This window comes from Macrosteles quadrilineatus, unplaced genomic scaffold, assembly GCF_028750875.1.
Source record: "Macrosteles quadrilineatus isolate MER2022 unplaced genomic scaffold, UCM_ALF_1.0 Scaffold_1__1_contigs__length_201487025, whole genome shotgun sequence".
NCBI classification, from domain to species: Eukaryota; Metazoa; Arthropoda; class Insecta; order Hemiptera; family Cicadellidae; genus Macrosteles; species Macrosteles quadrilineatus.
The window spans coordinates 87,117,004-87,136,417 of record NW_026542594.1 but is presented as its reverse complement, the minus strand read 5'-3'; the positions used below and the strand labels follow the sequence as shown (position 1 = coordinate 87,136,417).

At 35.8% G+C, this 19,414-nt stretch overlaps 2 protein-coding genes across 2 annotated transcripts in view; one reads left to right on the top strand and one right to left on the bottom strand.

Moving 5' to 3' along the window:
- Window positions 1–19,414, top strand: part of LOC128982796 (uncharacterized) — a 135,384-nt gene that overhangs the window by 11,416 nt on the left and 104,554 nt on the right. The gene's annotated exons all lie outside the window — the stretch shown is intronic.
- On the bottom strand, window positions 7,704–9,943 carry LOC128998646 (uncharacterized protein K02A2.6-like). Its single transcript, XM_054424873.1, has 2 exons — window positions 9,245–9,943; window positions 7,704–7,778 (listed from the first exon to the last, which is right to left on the bottom strand). The coding sequence occupies exons 1-2, from the start codon at window positions 9,941–9,943 to the stop codon at window positions 7,704–7,706; spliced, it is 774 nt and encodes a 257-aa protein (XP_054280848.1).

Here is a 19,414-nt window from a genome sequence, read left to right as displayed (position 1 = left end):
AATCCAATCATCATAAACAGTTCCCACGCTCCAGACAGCTCACCTTGACTACTTCCTTCACCACTTCCTTCGTCACGGATCTGTTTCCCTCCCTTCCCATAGCATTTTAGGATTGCCCATACCCTTATCTAATCGTCATAAACAGTTCCCACGCTCCGGACTACTCGCCTTGACTACTTCCTTCACCACTTCCTACGTCGCGGACCTGTTTTCCTCTCTTCCCATAGCATTTTAGGATTGTAGAAACCTTAATCTAATCGTCATAAACAGTTCCCACACTCCGGACTACTCGCCTTGACTACTTCCTTCACCACTTCCTACGTCACGGACCTGTTTCCCTCCCTTCCCATAGCATTTTAGGATTGCCCATACCTTTATCTAATCGTCATAAACAGTTCCCACACTCCGGACAGCTCGCCTTGACTACTTCCTTAACACCTTCCTACGTCGCGGACCTGTTTTCCTTCCTTCCCATAGCATTTTAGGATTGCAGATACCTTAATCTAATCGTCATAAACTGTTCCCACACTCCGGACTACTCGCCTTGACTACTTCCTTAACACCTTCCTACGTCGCGGACCTGTTTCCCTCCCTTCCCATAGCATTTTAGGATTGCAGATACCCTGATCTTATCGTAATAAACAGTCCCCACACTCCGGACTGCTCGCCTTTACTGCTTCCTTCATCACTTCCTACGTCACGGACCTGTTTCCCTCCCTTCCCATAGCATTTTAGGATTGCCCATACCCTTATTGAATCATCATAAACAGTTCCCACACTCCAGACAGCTCGCCTTGACTACTCCCTTAACACCTTCCTTCGTCACGGACCTGTTTCCCTCCCTTCCCATTGCATTTTAGGATTGCCCATACCCTTATCTAATCGTCATGAACAGTTCCCACGCTCCGGACTACTAGCCTTGACTACTTCAATTAACCACTTCCTACGTCACGGACCGGTTTCCCTCCCTTCCCATAGCATTTTAGGATTGCCCATACCCTTATCTAATCGTCATGAACAGTTCCCACGCTCCGGACTACTCGCCTTGAATACTTCCTTTACCACTTCCTACGTCACGGACCTGTTTCCCTCCCTTCCCATAGCATTTTTGGATTGCCTATACTTTTATCTAATCGTCATAAACAGTTCCCACACTCCGGACAGCTCGCCTTGACTACTTCTTTCACCACTTCCTACGTCACGGACCTGTTTCCCTCCCTTCCCATAGCATTTTAGGATTGCCCATACCCTTATCTAATCGTCATAAACAGATCCCAGACTTTTCACTGCTTCCCTTGACTACAATGTATCGAGTAATCTTCAGTATAATCTTTGCTAAATGATGTTTTTCCTTTTGTACTGTATTTGTAATTTGCTAGTATACTGTGGGTAGTTGGCTTATTATAAACACATGCTACAACTTCAAGTCTTTTGTTTACTTTTTCCTTGTTATTTAATTCAGCCAACAAGGTTACCTAGCAACCCATAAGACTAATGTTTAAAAAATTTGATTTTCAGTTTCGTTTTTCTACGTAATTAGATTTTTGTTGGCAGTTCTAACTGCAGTAAACTCGTTTTTAGGCCAGAATTAAACTATTTACAACATTTGAAGAAAATCGTCGGAACCGTTTTCGAGATCTTTGTGCAAGCAAGCATACATACATACATACATACATACATACAAGCAAACATTGCTCGTATTAGAGTATAGGATAGCTTATATTAACAAGCACATACGGCTAGTTCATGTTTCTTGGTTTATTTAATCAATATGTCCATTTAATCAGTATTTCCTTTAATCAATATGTTTCAATTCACGATAAGGCCTTAACATACAATTGAATGATAAAATATACGCATCATGATCAGGATTTTACTCAATTTCTTAAAACCACGGACGCTGCCTCCAATGGGCTCCAGCTTACTAAATTTGAAAGGAGCTCCAAGGGGTTAAGTCCCCTTAGGTTCACTGATATCTCAAATGGTAAGAAAAATTAATGAACCATATATGAACAATGAACAACATAATTTTTTCTAAAGGGAACTATGTCCTAGTGGGCCGGGTAGATACTGCATTTTGCAATTGCCAATGGTAATACTATGGTTGTGTAAGTGCCTTGACTTAGTTGTTTAGAGCCTATACTGTAAAAGAGGATGGGTCTTTCAGCAGAAAAGTTGCGTTATTGATGACCTTCTTCCACAATAAGTCCGCATGATGATTGAATTTTCGACTGAAACAATGAACTTAGAACCATTTAAATATTGTTGTCTTTTTATCATTTTGTTACCAATGTTGTATTTTTGTTACTCATGTTTACAAGAGTAATAAGCTATAGCAGCTGTGACTATAATCATCAACAGGCTTTGAAAGAAATTATGAAAAGTACCTTTTTCATCATACTGCAACAAAAACAGCCGTTTTAAATACATGTGCTGTGGGTCTAAAGTAGCATAGGGAGTAAAAAACGTTTTTAGCCCCTAGGGAGTACAAATCAGCTGTTGTCAACTCGGTTGTAAATTTCGATTGTAAGCAATCGGATGTATCAAAAGTATTTATATATTGTTTAATCGATTGTAGTTTATTATTGTAACTGTAATTAGTGTATTATTGTTTGTTATTGTGTATTGTTGTTGTTGTTTATTATTGTGCCTTCTTGTAAATAGTTCAACATATCGATGGAATAATGTACACTAACACAATCGTAACAGACATAACGATTGAATCACTTTCTTGTTTGCATCAGCAAATTAAATTTGAAAACAATTAAGAATTAGTTTTGAGAGGCTATCTTTAAATGAAAACTATAAAAGTAAGGAAACACAACATGAAATTATAGATTACAATATAATTATACATTAAAATAAAGTTTTTTGATTAAGTTTTTAAATAAGTACCTTTGAGCTTTGCACCAATGGTGGGCACTGAACTGTTTTTACAGTAGATTGAAAAAATTACGTTATTCTCTACTGAATTTTCACCCCGTTGCGAAGCACAGGGGTGGCAACTAGTTTTATTTAACTATTTCAATTTATAGGTTATCAATTGCACTAACTCTCCTTAGACTATGCTCAAATAGGACTCAATATTTTATAAAATTGACACCATCATACAAAATTGAGATTCAGTGTCATTAAATGGCCAATTTCGGAAAACTTACTCCTGCCACTCCCACCCACCCCTATCACTCACTGAAGGACATTGAGACTGCCAATAATTTGTATATCTCAAGCCCAAACTAGAAATCAAAATGTTATACATCATTGCAATCGTTTATTATTACAGTCACTTAATTATAGTTCTTTAATCACTGACCAAACTTGTTTGCAACATGTAGGACTACCACAATACAAGTCTTCGTTTTCCTAGGTGCGAGAGGCAATATTTGCTCACAATTTTATAACGTGTATTTCTATATCATAGCAGCAACAAATAATTTCAGCCATCTAGCTGAAGCATGATATTCATGTTATGAATCAGCTAATATGTTAAAATAAAATTTAAATTGTTTATTTTCAGTACACAACTAAATTATTACTATTGATGTTGTCGATACGTGGCTTGTTGTAAATCTCAATAAAGTATTTTGTATCTAACTAAACCTGAACCGCAGTATCCCAACGCTCAATTTGGATCTGACTGTAATAAATGCAATTTAGATATCTCAATATCCACATTTACCTCTTGTGTTTCAACTAACATATGTCATAAACAACATGTAGTAACACTCAGATGAAATCAAATAAATCCACGAACATGTACACAAATCAATAAATATTAAAGGTATTGATATAGTGGAGACAGTTTGTGACAATGAGAGTGTGCTATGTTTTGTGTTTAAAGCACTAGCCTAATCATTGTCCAATGCAGTTGATTAGCAATCGATGACGTCATCCAACTGTGGCGAACCTCAGACTTGACGCTCCCATGTGTCTTTAGACAATCCATAGCCTACACTCCGCGTACATCTTATGTCGCGAAGGAAGGTTACAGTAGCTATGTCCCAGTTTTAAACTTACAAACCTTGTTCACCTTGCTATCTTATGGACAATGAAAGCCTTTTACAAACCATAGGCAAAATATATAAACATTTTACAAGAATATAAAAAAATTATCCTAGAAAATTTTCAGTAGCTGTAACTAGGATATATACTTCAGAATTTACGATAGAATTCTTAAAACCAGTCTTATGTTATGGTGATCATTTAGGGTGCCACCTAATAATATTTGTTTTAGTTAATGTTAGCTATGCAATAACAAGATCGTGTGGTGTGCTTTTAATTGATTTGCCGCAATAGGTTAACTATTACAGCTTATTGAATGTTTATTTCGCACATGAGAAATAATTTATTTTAATCTGTGGTTTTGTATCTGGACTGTAATAATTCAAGATTCATTCCGTGTGTACACCTTAGTGAACCATTGTCCTACTGTAGACAGCGTTGTTATGGAGACCACATCAAACCATCATATTAAACAGTTTAACGCATAGCGTCATCTTCTCGTGGGTATAACCATTGACTATACACCTCTACTAGAGGTGTATAGTCAATGGTATAACGTTCATCCTCAGGGCGAACTAGCTATCACATTTATGACATATATAGGGCCTCAGGTTACGTCAGCATACAATAAACATGTGCAGACACTTTAGTACTAATGTTACAGCTATGTTATACCTATAGTCACTATGCAGTTTTGATATAAACTCGACAGCAGGAGCTCAGGACGAGAGAGAAAGATGTTTTCTCAGCTGCTGATTGTCCGGAACTCGAGATCTTGGAACTCATTATAACCGCCGTCCTTGTCCTGTTTGGATCCAAAGTAATTTGAATAATTCCAACCTCCTACTGTAATTGTCCGCAGGCGACGGTGACAGTAAAGTCTTCAATAGTTTATCTTGGCCTTGAAGACTTGATAAACTTGAATTGTGTAACTAATTAGATTTATTTAATGTTTGACTGAAATAACATCTTATGTGTAATATCGTATTGTGTTTCAAGAATTCTACTTTAACCTTACACTTAAAAAAACTGATACAATAAAGAACATCCCTCGTATAGATGTCCTCTTTGCACACACCCCTGGATGTGTTACCAGGTACCTAACACACTCAAGGTACGTTTCCAGTGCCCGAAGGAGCTCTACCTGCAGCAGTGTTTACATACAAAACACTGCCAGCTGATATAGGACGGCTGTGGTCTCAGTAGAGCGTGATATGACGTGCGATCATCACGTCTCGGATATCGGCAGGGCCCCATCACGTATATCCAAGCAGGAAGTGTGCAAGTAAAGTGTAAGGTGAGGCAGTTTTACTCTGTCTACTCCTTATGCACGCGCGACCTACATTTTTAATGATCGCTGAGATACACACTTTACACCTCGTATTGGGACCATCTTTACTTTCCCCATTTGATTGTATTTGCAAAGATATTAGTCATGCGTTTAGGTGACATTTGTATTTCCAAATTCATAATTCAACTGGAAATTTTATATGGAAACCACATATTTACCTAAATTGTATTACAATATTACAATTAACTATGTTTGGTTTAGTACTAGAACGTACAGGTATTAGAACAGACATTAGAACTGATATTAGAACTGTAGTGATAATAAACCAAAACAAATGAAGTCACTAACCCGATTTTTATGGTAACATCTGGTTCGGGCGTTTTTTACAGTTCCTTTAAATAAAAATACCAACATATTTACTTCCGGGCCAGTTATGTCAAAATGTTTACCTAACCCGCCATGTTAAACTTCCCTATCCCAAGCGTGATGTATACAACTTCCTTACTTCTCGAGTGATGTAAAGTATCAAAAACTCACTCGGTGATGTAAAGAAACCCATTTAAATAACATTGAGTGCTTAACTTAAAAAATATAACTCTATGGAGCCAACGACGTTCAACGCTAGAAATCAGCTGTGCGCTTGAATGTTATTGTTATGCTTTAAAGTATTTTCCTACCTAACCTAGCTTTTGTTAGTAAAAGAACGTTAAGCTGGGTTTTCCTAGACGCGGAGTCGGCCAGCGGAGAGCGGACAACGGAGAGCGGAATTGAAATTAACATGGCATTCCGCTCCGCTGCTAGGAAAACAGTAACATTAAATTACCTAAGACCAGCTGAGTCCGCTCTCCACGTTCCTCTCTCCGCTGGCCGACTACGCGCCTAGGAAAACCCGGCTTTACTGATAGAAGATGAGTGAATTGGATAATGAAAAATATTGTACGTAAACCCATGTATATTGTCGGGTCAGGTAAAGTCTTGTACGTTACACGTTACGCAAGAGCGTGTTTACATCACTTAGATGAATTATGCAACTCGCTTCCGCTCGTTGCACATCATTCACCTGCGTGAAGTAAAAACGTTCTTACTACACTTGTAATGTAAATAGCTATTACGTTTATGATCCACACCATTTCTGTTATAATATCCGAGGTAGAACTAATCATGTTTTCATTAATATATTTTTAATCTTTTATTCCTATATTGTCTTATTTTTATATTGATTGTTTTTCAACTCGGGCAAGATTTTAGTTCTGAATAACAATTGATCGACCTTCTCTACAATGAATTTGACTATATCTATGTCTCCAATATTCATATTGATTAGGTAGAGCTTCAAAAGACCTAGCTTGATCGGCTTGATGACGAGGTTACAGACGCCAAATGTCATTATGTATAACTCAAGTAGTATGATACATGTAAGGTATCAGATGATGTTGCTAATAACTTTCTTACGCAATGAAACAAACTTGGAATATAGTATTAATTTATCCATGTTTCAATGTGTACGTTTTAAAGATTATTTAATGCTGATTTTCTATTAATAAATAATGTCAACTATGATTTACATCCACAGTTGATGAAATATTATTTCAAAGATAAAATACTATTTCAGCAATATTGTTAAAATCCTAATACGTGAAGGCGATTTCTACGAAACACTTCTCCTCCGATAATAATGGACGGATTTTTACAAACGATGAGTCAAAATTAAGTATTTTTTGTGTAGACACCCCCTTTTCACAAATTCCTGTAATAACAGTCTTCGGGCTTTGCCCCACAGGTCATCAAAACCCCAATGTATTTCTTGTGAAGAAAGGATTTTCTTTACTTAAACAGACGAATAATTTGTATTAATTACAGCTGTTCGTAGTAAACACACTCGATACACACAAGAGCATTCGTTTTCAGAGTGAGTTCGTTTTCAGTTTCGATAACTGAATTAGAGTGAGCGTTCGTTTTCAGAGTGAGTTCGTTTCCAGGTTCGATAACTGGAGTGTAGTGATTGATTTCATTATCTTTGAATTGACTCTTTTAAGTCATAGGGAATTGTGACTGTTATTTGTTTTGAAATATAACGCCTGTAATACTTTGCAATTGCTCGAATTCGAGCAACAGGTGCACTTGTTAAATATATTGAAGGTACAATACATACTGTGCCGTGAGGGGTGTGGCCTATATCCTTTCCTATACTGCACTAAATATGAAACTATACAAATAAATGTATTTCACTCCAAGCATTAAATATGCTTTACAATTAATTTGTTGAGCCTACAAAACATGGACGTATTGCGTATTATAGCCTGGCATGACTAAGGTTTTAACACTGCTAATGATATCAATGTAACAGCAGATACCTTTGTTCGTGTTATTTGTGTTTTACTTGGCCTATGTATGATTACAAAGTACATGACTACTGTATCAAGTGCAGGTCCAGTGAGGAACACATGACACAACTGCGCATTATTGTCGTCTGCTGTAGCTGCGTCTGTAACGAGGCAAGGTCTGCACTAACACCTGTACTCAATACGGCACCACTGTTACATTCGCACTGTTACGGTTTTAAAATATTTGTTAATACATTGTATAGTCCAAAACAACATGTTGGTCGCTAATAGCTTCTAAACAGAAAAGTTTTTAGACGCATTGAACTGTTTTTTTGTAATTAAATAACTAATTATATTTTCATAATTTTACTTTAATCAGATAATATTGTGATTAAACTTCACATATGAAATGTAAGTCGAACTGAATAAGTGCTAAATCAGGCAACTCCCTAGGTAGGTTTTGTTTAAAAGAAAGTATTTTCAAGTTTGGAACACACGCTGACCCCCTAAGAACTTAGTTTAGTTTGAGATGATTGACTATTGAAATCTGCTTTTAAATATTTTGTTAACGTGATTTAATAATATCCAAGAATGAAATGAAAACTTGGTTTTGAATCATCAGACCTCTGATACTAAAATCTTTTCTTTGTTCAATGCCAACCCTGCTCATTATAAATAATGATTAAAATGTATGAAAATAATTTGTTCATTTATCATTTATTTATCCTGTTCGTACGTTTTTTTTTTGTGACGGCTTATTGTAAATAGTGAAACCACAGTGAAGTTGGTGATCATTTTACATTGTTATTGTAAGTGTTCGTCGACGAGAAGGTGCAATAGTTAGCATATAGAGTTCTTTGTTCGGGCAACTATTCCACATTAACCGTACAATAACGACGGCACTCAAGATAAGGGTCCGGGGTTATAACTGCTAACTGCGTGCAAAGCGCAATCGATGCAACTTCTGATATGATTATAACACTCCAGCAAACATTAGGTCTTAGCCTCTATTGAACTTCCTGCAAACTTAACTCCTCATTTCTCTTACCAACAGATTAATGTTGAACTGGATATTTTATCAAGTTTGGTACGTTATACAGTAATTAAAGGTCACGAAACGCAAATGTGATGTCGAAGTGTAAATAGAAAAAAACACCCTGATTTTATATACATCACTCACAAAATAACCTAATGACTGTTATAAAGTCAGTGTAAAATAGTTTGTACATAACAATTAGATTTTCATCTCCAATTAAGGGGGAAGCGCGAGCTGGTCTAGTGGTTAGAGCGCGGGACTACGGTCCAAGAGGTCCCGGGTTCAAATCCCGGCAAATCACCAATGGATTTTGTCAAATAAAGAAGTTTTATATTGATTAACAATTTTCATCTTAGGAATAAAATGTTACCAACTGAATTATTTGTAAATACAATACAAAAACAATCTCCAGATGATCTTAAAAATAACTAAATAAATATTAAAGAACAACAAACATATGACATCTTCTCTTCCCTTTTTTTAAAGACATGTTCTTCTTGGTGGATTTATTTTTCTACCAAATGAGGAAAAACAATTAGGCTTAGTTCCAGGGTCATCAGATGTTTTGGGTTGTAGTTGTCTTAGCATTACCCCGTTGCGACGTAACATGCCTTCGTTTGTCTTAACTGTGTATGATCTTGGAGCTACTTTATTAACTATCTTCCCATCTTCTCTCATATCAGGAATATACACGTTGCATCCAATAGTGAATTGCTTTTCATCTCTCACTCCATGCCGTTTATTGAAGTAATCTGCTTGAGTTGCTCTATATAGTTCTCTAAATGTCTTGTGATCTACCATTTTAGGCTTGAGATCTTTCGTCAATGACGGTAGTCGGGTTCTTAGTCTTCTTCCCATCAACAATTCCGAAGGGCTGTACCCTGATGGACTTGGTGTTGACCTGTACTCCAGTAATGCAAGAGTGGGGTCTTTGTTCTTTGTAAGCATCTTTTTAAGCGTTTGGACTGCTCTTTCAGCTTCACCGTTTGCCTGATGGTGTAAGGGACTACAACAAATAGTTTTAAACCCAAAATCGGCTGCAAAGGCTCTCCATTCTGAGCTTGTAAACTGTGAGCCAGAATCAGAAATTACGATTTCAGGGATCCCATGTCGAGCAAAACAGGCTTTCATCTTCTTGATTAGTTCATCTACAGTCATTGTGGACACATTTATCATTTCCAAGAACCGTGAATAATAGTCCACAACAGCCAAGTCAAAGCCTTGCACAAAGTCAAAGTAATCAACTGCTATTCTTTGCCATGGATAGTCAGGAGTGTCTGATTGAATCATTTTTTCTGACTTTTGGTTTTGGTGTTTAGCACAAGTGTCACAATTTTCAATCAAGTTATGTATCTCTGTTGTAATTCCTGGCCAAAACACAGATTGTTTCGCTCGGAGGACTGTGCGTGTAGACCCGAAATGACCATCGTGCAGTTTATTAATGATATCTTTCTAAGTTCAAATGGGATAATAATTCTTTCTTTATAACATATCAAGTCTTCTATTATAGATAGGTCGTCTTTAAAGGTATACCACTTTCTCATACTCTCTGGCACATCCTTCTTATATTTAGGCCATCCATTTTCTGTGTATTTCACCAACATCTGACATTCTTCACACAGGATCTTGGCATTCTTTATTTGTTCCAATCTTGACTGTGTTGCTGGAAAGTTTAAAGATATTACCTTAATGTGTGCCTCTACCTCTTTTGTGAACTCATCTGTAGAATCTGGGATCGGCGCTCGGCTTAATATGTCTGCTGTAAACATTTCTTTTCCGGGAATGTGTTCTATGTAGTAGTCAAATTTCATCAATCGCATTTTGGATCTCTGAATCCTAGCTGGTATTGTGTCTAGGTCTTTGCTTCCAAGGAGCGAAACTAATGGTTTGTGGTCTGTTAGGATTCTAAATTTTTTTCCGACTAAAAACTTAGAAAACTTTTCTGCGGCCCATGCACATGCAAGAGCTTCCTTTTCTATCTGGGCATATCGTCTTTCACAGTCCTGTAAGGTCCTTGAAGCAAACATCACTACTTTGGGAGATATATCTTCAACCTGAAGTAGCATTGCACCCAATCCATATGCTGATGAATCGGCTATAACAATAGCTTCAGCATTTACATCATACTTAGTTAAAGATATTGATTCATTGACGGTCTGTATAATGTCTGAAAGGGCTTCTTGATGTTGACTTGTCCAACAAAATTGTCTATTCTTTCTAGTAAGCTCACGGAATGATTCAGTTTTATCAGCTAAGTTTGGAATGAACTTGTTCAGTTGATTCAACATACCATTTAATCATCGAACTCCCGCAATATCTTTAGGGGGGGAAGTTCCTCGAGTGCTCGTATACGATCAGGATCGACCTTGATACCATTACAGTCAATCAGGTTTCCAAGAAACTTCACAGATGTTTGGGAAATAGAACATTTTTCTTTGTTCAGTACAACCTTTGCTTTTTTTAAGCGATCTAATACTTGAGTGAGCCGGTAATCATGCTCCTCTTGTGTTCGGCCATGTATAAGTATGTCATCCATGTGACATAATACCCCATCGATACCATTTAAAAGTTTAAACATCTGTGTAGTGAAAAACTCTGGTGCGCTTGTAATGCCAAAGGGTAATCTCTTGAAATAAAATCTACCGAATGGAGTAATAAAAGAAGTTAGTTTAGCTGTGTCAGGTGATATTTTTATCTGCCAAAACCCTGACTGGGCATCTAGTTTTGAAAATATTTTAGAGCGCCCGATTTGCCCTAGTGTTTCTTCTACATCTGGTAGTATTATCTTTGGCCGTTTAACATTCCTATTAAGTTCAGTGTAATCAACACACAAACGTAGACTACCATTGGGCTTGAGTACTGGTACTATTGGTGCACACCAGTCAGTTGGAGACTCTACTTTTTCTATCACTCCTAAGTCCAACATTCTGTTCAATTCTGTCTCCACTTTTGAACGTAAAGGAATTGATATGTTTCTTGGAGCTCGAACCGAGTGCGGTTGAGCGTTTTCGTTCAATTCAATCTTATATTCTCCAGACCAATGAAAAGCTCAGGGTGGCTAGTTAATACAGAGTCTAAGGTAATTGAGTTAAGTCCTGCAGTATCAGGTTTTCTAAGGGTTATGAGATTTAAAGATTTAATCGCAGGAATTCCAAGTAAAGGTTCATTTAATCCTGCAACAACATACACCTTTTCTTTTACCATTTTCCCATCGTAAGCTATGTCTGCTATAAACATACCTCTTACATCTAGTTCCCTCTGATCAGCATTCCTGAGTATACGGTCAGATTTCATAAGTTTTGCATGAATAACATTTGAAGGAATGGCTGTAACTTCTGCGCCTGAATCAAGTTTCGCTTTAACTAACTGGTTATTGATAAATATTTCTACATACCAAGAACTGGAGTCATAGCATGAAGCATTCACAGGTCCTAAATATGCTACTGAAGCTTCAGTGTTGTCAGGCTTGTCCAAACGTCTTATTTCGTTGAGTCTCTTCGTGTTGTCCGTTGTTTTAGTCTCTAATAATCTGTTTCTGCAATGTTTGGCAAAGTGACCGATTTTTTGGCAGTAATGGCATGCTAAATCTTTAGCAGGGCATAAGTGCCTGGGGTGCATTGGACCTCCACAGTTCCAACAACATTCTTTCCTAGCTGTCTTTAAATCATGGGTTTTGTTAAATCTTGCACTTTGTTTTTGGTCTGATTTGATTCGGTCAACTTCTGCATGTTTTCCTTGGCATATCATTTCTAGTTCAGCTGCTTGTTTGCTGATAGACTCTTTTTGTTTGCATTTTTGAACTGCTTTTTCCAATGTAAGATTTGAATCTTCTTGTAATTGGGCCGATAAACGTTTATCAGTTATACCCACTACAATTCTATCACGTATTAGTTCTGCTTTAAGGTTCTTGAATGAACAGTGTTCGGCCATTGAGCTTTATGTCTGCCAGAAATGTATCAAATAATTCATCTGGTTGTTGTGATCTTGAATTAAACTTTGCTCGTTCGTATATGACATTTCTTTTGCCAGTAAATATGTTGTCAAAGGCTTCTGTTACCGATTCATATGAGGCTTTGTCATCTTCTGAGAGGTGTGCTTTTGATAAGATATCCTCAGAATCAGGCCCCATACAGTAAATCAAGCAGCTTACTTGTTTTACTTGAGGTTCATTGTCCAGTCCTGATGCAATTCTATACCTTTCAAATCGCTTAAACCACTTTTCCCATAATTCTGGATATTTTGAATCAAAAGGTTCAGGAGGTTGAAACATGACTGATGTAGTCCTATTTTGCTGCTGTCTTGGTTCTAGAACATTATGTGTTTCTGATGATTGATTTTATTTGTTTCCTCTGATTGATAATCTATTGTTTTTTGGCATTTAAAAAAACTAAACCGCTGCCACCATGTCAAATAAAGAAGTTTTATATTGATTAACAATTTTCATCTTAGGAATAAAATGTTACCAACTGAATTATTTGTAAATACAATACAAAAACAATCTCCAGATGATCTTAAAAATAACTAAATAAATATTAAAGAACAACAAACATATGACAGATTTTATCTAAGTGATAACGCCGCAACCGCTAGGTCTAGCCTGAAGTAGTGTGAAAAACTACTTCAGCCACTGTTCACTTTACCACTTTAGCTACTGTTACTTTAGTCACTGTTCATAGAAAAACTAAAAAAACTACGGACTTTTCCAAAGACCAAAGCTAAGATGCAAAGTCCTGAAGATAGAGGGACTGATATTTAACAACGAGATGATGAATAAAAACTTAGCTAATTGTCGTAAATGCTAAGTTTAAAAAATCAATTGTAATACTAGTTACATTAATTCTTGTTGTAACTCTACACTTGGGCTCTAACACATAAAACATTCGTATACATCTTTCAGCTCAATTTTCCCATTATATACTAAAGCAGAAGTGAAGTTAAAGGAAATATTTGTTTAAAATAGAGGCAAAGATATGGAACAACCTCCTTACGGTTATTTTTTTTTGTTTTGGTTCTTTGATATGTTTTATGTTGGCAAAAAATTTTGCGAATTATTGTTCGGGCCATGGAAATGATGAATGCGTCATGTAACCGACTTTCAAACTATAAGAGGGGATTAAACTGAGCTTTAGCTTTCGTGCAAAAGAGGGTTCACTTAAAGAACATAAAAGTAAAGAAAAATAAACCCTCTTATTGCTTATTATTGACTGTATTGTTCGACGATGTGTCATCCTAGGTAACACTAAGCTTGTACCTGGTAATCAACGCTTGTGGCAAGTGAGAAGCTCACAATCAGTTTGTCGTGTGTGCAAATGACGGGTGTTTAATGGGAAATGCTGAGTCAGTGGCGGTCGGGACAGTTATACGGGACAGGCTTATTTTACTTTAATACTTACTACAACCAACCAATAACTAAATCATGGCTATGGGTGGCATCTGTCGCAATCTGTTATTACTAGTGCAGCTAGTGACAAAACTGGCACTTTTTAAACTAGAGAAAAATGTCATCTACACTTTCCACATAATTCATGTAGAAAGAAAGTGTCGATGACATTTTTCTTTTGGGTTTTGATTTTTGGTGTCTCACTTGCCACAAGCGTTGATTACCAGGTACAAGCTTAGTGTTACCTACGACGACACATCTTGGAACAATACACTCAATAATAAGCAATTAGAGGGTTTATTTTTCTTGACTTATATTTTGTTTATAGTTGTTATTACGTGACAACTAAAAACTCTTACTTTAGTTGTAACAAAATTTAATAAAACATAAATGTTAATACAATGGTGATCAAACACACAACCGAAAAACTTTAATCTTTAAACCACATTTTTCCATATTAGGCCTCCTGTTTAAAAAACAATAGGTGAAAATAGTATTGCTCTCCTCATAAATAAATGTACCTCCATTAATAGGCCTAAGTTTCCTTTGTTCAATTGTTAATCGGAAGGAGTGAAGTTGTGGGCAAAGTGAAATGTTGCGAAATCAGCTGTTTACATTTTTAATGTCGAACAATCATAATGTCTTTTTATTGAAGTGAACCCAATGTCACTTTTTACGACAACCATAGACAACAGTCACTTTCATGGCTGGTTTAAGATACATCCAAAGGTTACATTGACTCGTAAACTAGGTTATGTAGTACACGTTAATACAACTTTATTACAAACTACCTCAGACGAAGCAAAATCCCCGTTAACTAATTCCTCTATTCTGAACTTTCATTAAAAAGGATGTTGACATTGGATACCATTATTAGTAATGCAGTCTGTCTCTTTGAACAAAACATGTACAGTAAGTGTCGTGTCAAAGCTAGCGCAAGTAAGACGGGAGATGTTGTCTTTGTCTTCATCCGTTCTTGAAGTTTCTTCTCCAGTAATTACACTTGAGGAAACATTTTCTCAGCCCACTTGAAAACTATGGAAATATATGACTGTTATAAGATTCATTGCAGATTGTTGCTTTATTTCGAAAACTGTTTTAGTCTTACAACTACAAATATTGTGTATCACTATAAGCTACCTAAACACTCAAAAGTGATGAATTGTAGTTTTTGTTGTTTTTGTTAATTCTATATTCATAGTGAATTCAGCTTTAACTGTTCCTTATCTACAGGGTGTTTCGAAACTCTCTCCCGAAACTCCGTGGGCATGTTCCTTAGGTCAAAACAAACAAAAAATAATATATAAACATATGCCCTATCTCGCTTCGTTTTCCGTCTGTCAGTGTGTATGTATCTTTTACATAACTTCCCATAACTTCGAAACGACTTAAGGGGCCAACTTCAAACTTGGTACGTGTATGACTAATGGGATCAATTTTCGCAAAGTATCAAAGTTTCAATTTTGTATAATATCAAATTAACAAAATGGCGGCTGTTTACATTTTTCTAACTCACAAAACCATAGGATTTATAAAAAGTTAAAAAGACAAAGAGGGTAGAAATTTAATTCCCTTTACAGAAATGTACAATTTATATAGGGTCATGACACAAAAACGGAGAAAACTTCATTTTTATAATGGTAATACCTGCCAATTAATTGAATTTGCCAATTTTTTTAACTTCAGAAAATTTTCTTTTTCTTCCTTATTTGTGTTATGACCTTGTACAAATTGTACATTTCTCAAAAGTGAATTAAATGTCCATCCTTTTGTCTTTTGTAACATTTTTATATAAATCCTATGGTTTTTGAGTTATTAAGGGGAGTCTGTACCTTTTTGGTGAAAAAAAAATATTTTTTTTTTTTATCTTAAAAAAATTTTTGATTCTTTGTGTTTATTTTTATATATAACGCTTCATATTTTGCAAAAGTTGTTTATATAAAAATAAAACAAAAAAATAGTACTGCACGATATTTTTCAACGTTCTTAGGATTCGCGACCTCAGCACCTTAGAACTTCAAGTGCGTTTTACCGAAAATAGTGTTTTTTAAAAGTTAGGTACGCATAACTTAAAAACTATAAGAGATAGCAATATGAAAATTCACACATATCTTCTTCACATCATGGTAAATAGTGCTTGATACCTATTTTAGTTTAAAATTATTTGGTTTAAGTCATTACCAAGGTAACATAAAAAATTCATCAGGTAAAAAAATTACATATTATTTTCTTTTATTTTCAAAATAAAAAAATTTAAAACAAGAATATATTTAAGTTTTAACTAGCAAGCCGGGTACCCTATAGCATAGAGACCATGTATTAAAAATCTTAACTTGAAATGGTTTATAGGTTGCTGAGGAATGCGTACCTATATTGGTGCATATCTTCCCATTTAGATAGCATTAGGGCCTAAAAGGTACAGACTCCCAAGCTTGGAAAAATTAAAATGGCCGCCATTTTGAAATTATACAAAGTATAAACTTGATGCTTTGCAAAAGAATAGCTCGTAATAGCCATAATACACGTACCAAGTTTGATGTTGATACCTCAAGTGGTTCCAAAGTTATGGAAAGTTATGTTAAAAAATACATACACAACGACAGACGGAAAACGGCATATGTTTATCAGATAGTTTTTTTTTTTTTTTTTTTTTTACTTAGGGAACATCACCATGGAGTTTCGGGTGAGATTTTTGAAACACCCTGTGCCTTGTATACATATGTTCTCTTCTGTGTGTAACATTTAATATATGCTGTTTATGAATTGTTTTGTTTTATAACGTTTGCTGTTTGTAGTTGACGTTCAACAGTCGCAACTTATCAGTAAAGTTAAATCTCTTCCTCTCCTAGTTAGAAGAAGATCAATCAAGAACATTGCAGGGTCGTTAAGCCATATTGTTCTTCTGAAAAGAAAGAAAAACGACAGTTGGGGCAGTTTGGAGGCGAACTCTAGGCTGTAACAGCGTTGAACTGTCGGATTGTTTAAACTTTGCCAATAGCCCCAACCTCCATCAGCATTAGGGTCCGATCTCGTTTTGAAAAGAATATCTTTTCTAATAATTAGATCATCGGTAAATCCAACAAAAATATTACACTGTTTTAAAATACCATCCTAAAACAACTCTAAGGGCCGCTTTTGAATGATTTGTAGGGAATGGTTATTAAAATTATAGGGAATGGTTGAAAAAGGAAAATAGAAATGAGAAAGGGGTTTAATGATAATAAGTTCGAAGGACCAGAGGGATAATATGTAGAGATATGGAAATATTAAAATTGAGATTATGAGAGGGAGAAAAAATTAACACACTTTTTAATGGTTACAAAAGAACAAGAACTCAGATTTTATTTACATATGAAATGCAACTGTATTTCATGTTGATGGCGCCCATGGCACCATCATGGCACCCATTCATTATATTGTTAACAACATATGTTAACAATATAATAATAAGAAATAATTTAATATGACAACAAACACATGTTGTTGAGAAGAGAGTCAGTTTTAAGTAAAACAAAGAGGATGAAATAAAATGTTCAAGTTTACTGAACATACCGGGGGCCTTGAATCCCCAGTGGATTCAACAAAAACAGTTCACAAATCCACAATTGGCAAAGGGAACACTTTGTGTGCAGATCTTGTGAGGTTGCCACTTGAGGTCTTGAAGTGAAGAGAATCGCTGAATCTTTTGTTTGGATTCTTCAGAGTAGAGAGAGGTGTCACTAATCTTGTGCAATGTAGAGTCAGTTGTTGGAATTAGAGAGATGGATGGGGTGTTGGCAAGCTGAGAAGAGGCAAAACGTGTTATCTGTGAGCAAAGATATACGGGAGCTGTGTCATTCGGGACATGAGTGGATGAAGGTGTAGGCAATTGAGTAATTGGCTGAAGTGATATTGAACGATTTTATGAGATTTAGTGGTTCATTTTTTAGTACACTGATAAGGTATTGGAATTTTGTGACGTTTGAAATGTTTTCATTCAGATGAATGCTTGTGTCAAATAAATTGATGAAACTCACCCACTGTAGAGGAGAACCATCAAACGTGATGAGGTCTAGTTTTGGGAGTCTTACGTGAGCAGATGATGAAGCTGAGATGTCACTAATTCTTGTTGAATATTTATTTTCTTCTGGAACATCTTGCGGCTGCTGTTGGAGAAGTGCTTCAATGCGAGACTTTGCTTCGACGAATAGCAGTCGCAGTTTGTCTTCAGTGTCACTTACTGCATCCAAATCTAATTCTTCTGATATATGATCCAAGGCTCTTTCCAGGTAATTTTCATAGGCTTCATGTTTCTTTTCTAACTGGTTCGAGAAGTTGTTTAAAGTTCTGATTTGTATTACTGACAAGATTGAGGGGGAAAGTGTTTCAAGCTCTTGTACAGATTTGAGAATCTTTTCAAAAGAATTTTGGATGAGAAGGGTTGATTTGTTAAAGTTTGAGAGTGAAATTGATCTGGTAGCCAGATCGCTACCTAATCCTCGCAATCTCAAGACGTTGGACAAAACAGAGGGAGTGAAACTTTACTAAGAATTAGATAGAGTTTGTGACACTATGAGAGTGGGGAGAAACATTAAGAGATTGAATGATAAAATAAGGATATTTCGATAGCTTGAAAGTGTTCTGAGAATGGAATCCAAAGACTGAAATTCAAAATCCAGGCTCGATTAGGACCAATGAATGTAGGGAATGGTTATTAAAGTTATAGGGAATGGTTGAAAATGGAAAATAGAAATGAGAAAGGGGTTTAATGATAATAAGTTCGAAGGACCAGAGGGATAATATGTAGAGATATGGAAATATTAAAATTGAGATTATGAGAGGGAGAAAAAATGAACACACTTTTTAATGGTTACAAAAGAACAAGAACTCAGATTTTATTTACATTTGAAATGCAACATATGTTAACAATATAATAATAAGAAATAATTTAATATGACAACAAACACATGTTGCTGAGAAGAGAGTTAGTTTTAATTAAAACAAAGAGGATGAAATAAAATCAAGTTTAACTTAATCTCGGTTAACTTTAATCGGTGGGTTAAACTTAGGATGGCTTTCCCCACTATTTTGTCATGAAAGTTTAGTTTAACCTAGCTTTTCTTTGCAAGCAACAATGTTGGCAACACTGTTATGCAATTTTGTCTGCAATATTAGCTGTTTAACTTCCCACTATGACATACCTGTCATTAATTATCTCGTGTTTTGGTTATTTGTATTAAGTTTCGTGTCATTGTCTCCAATTGTTGACATTAAAAAGAAAAATTTTTATTTGCAGGCTGATAAATTGTACTGATGCTAATTTATAAGCATTTCATTTCTTGTGTTTATTTACGCTCAAACTTAATTAAACAGTAGGCCTACTGTACGCATCAAATAAAAGC

Coding starts and splice junctions, on each gene's coding strand:
- LOC128998646 (XM_054424873.1), bottom strand. CDS start 9,943: ATGATTCAATCAGACACTCCTGACTATCCATGGCAAAGAATAGCAGTT. Junction 7,779..9,244: donor GCATGTTACGTCGCAACGGG/GTAATGCTAAGA, acceptor GCCTCGTTACAG/ACGCAGCTACAGCAGACGAC.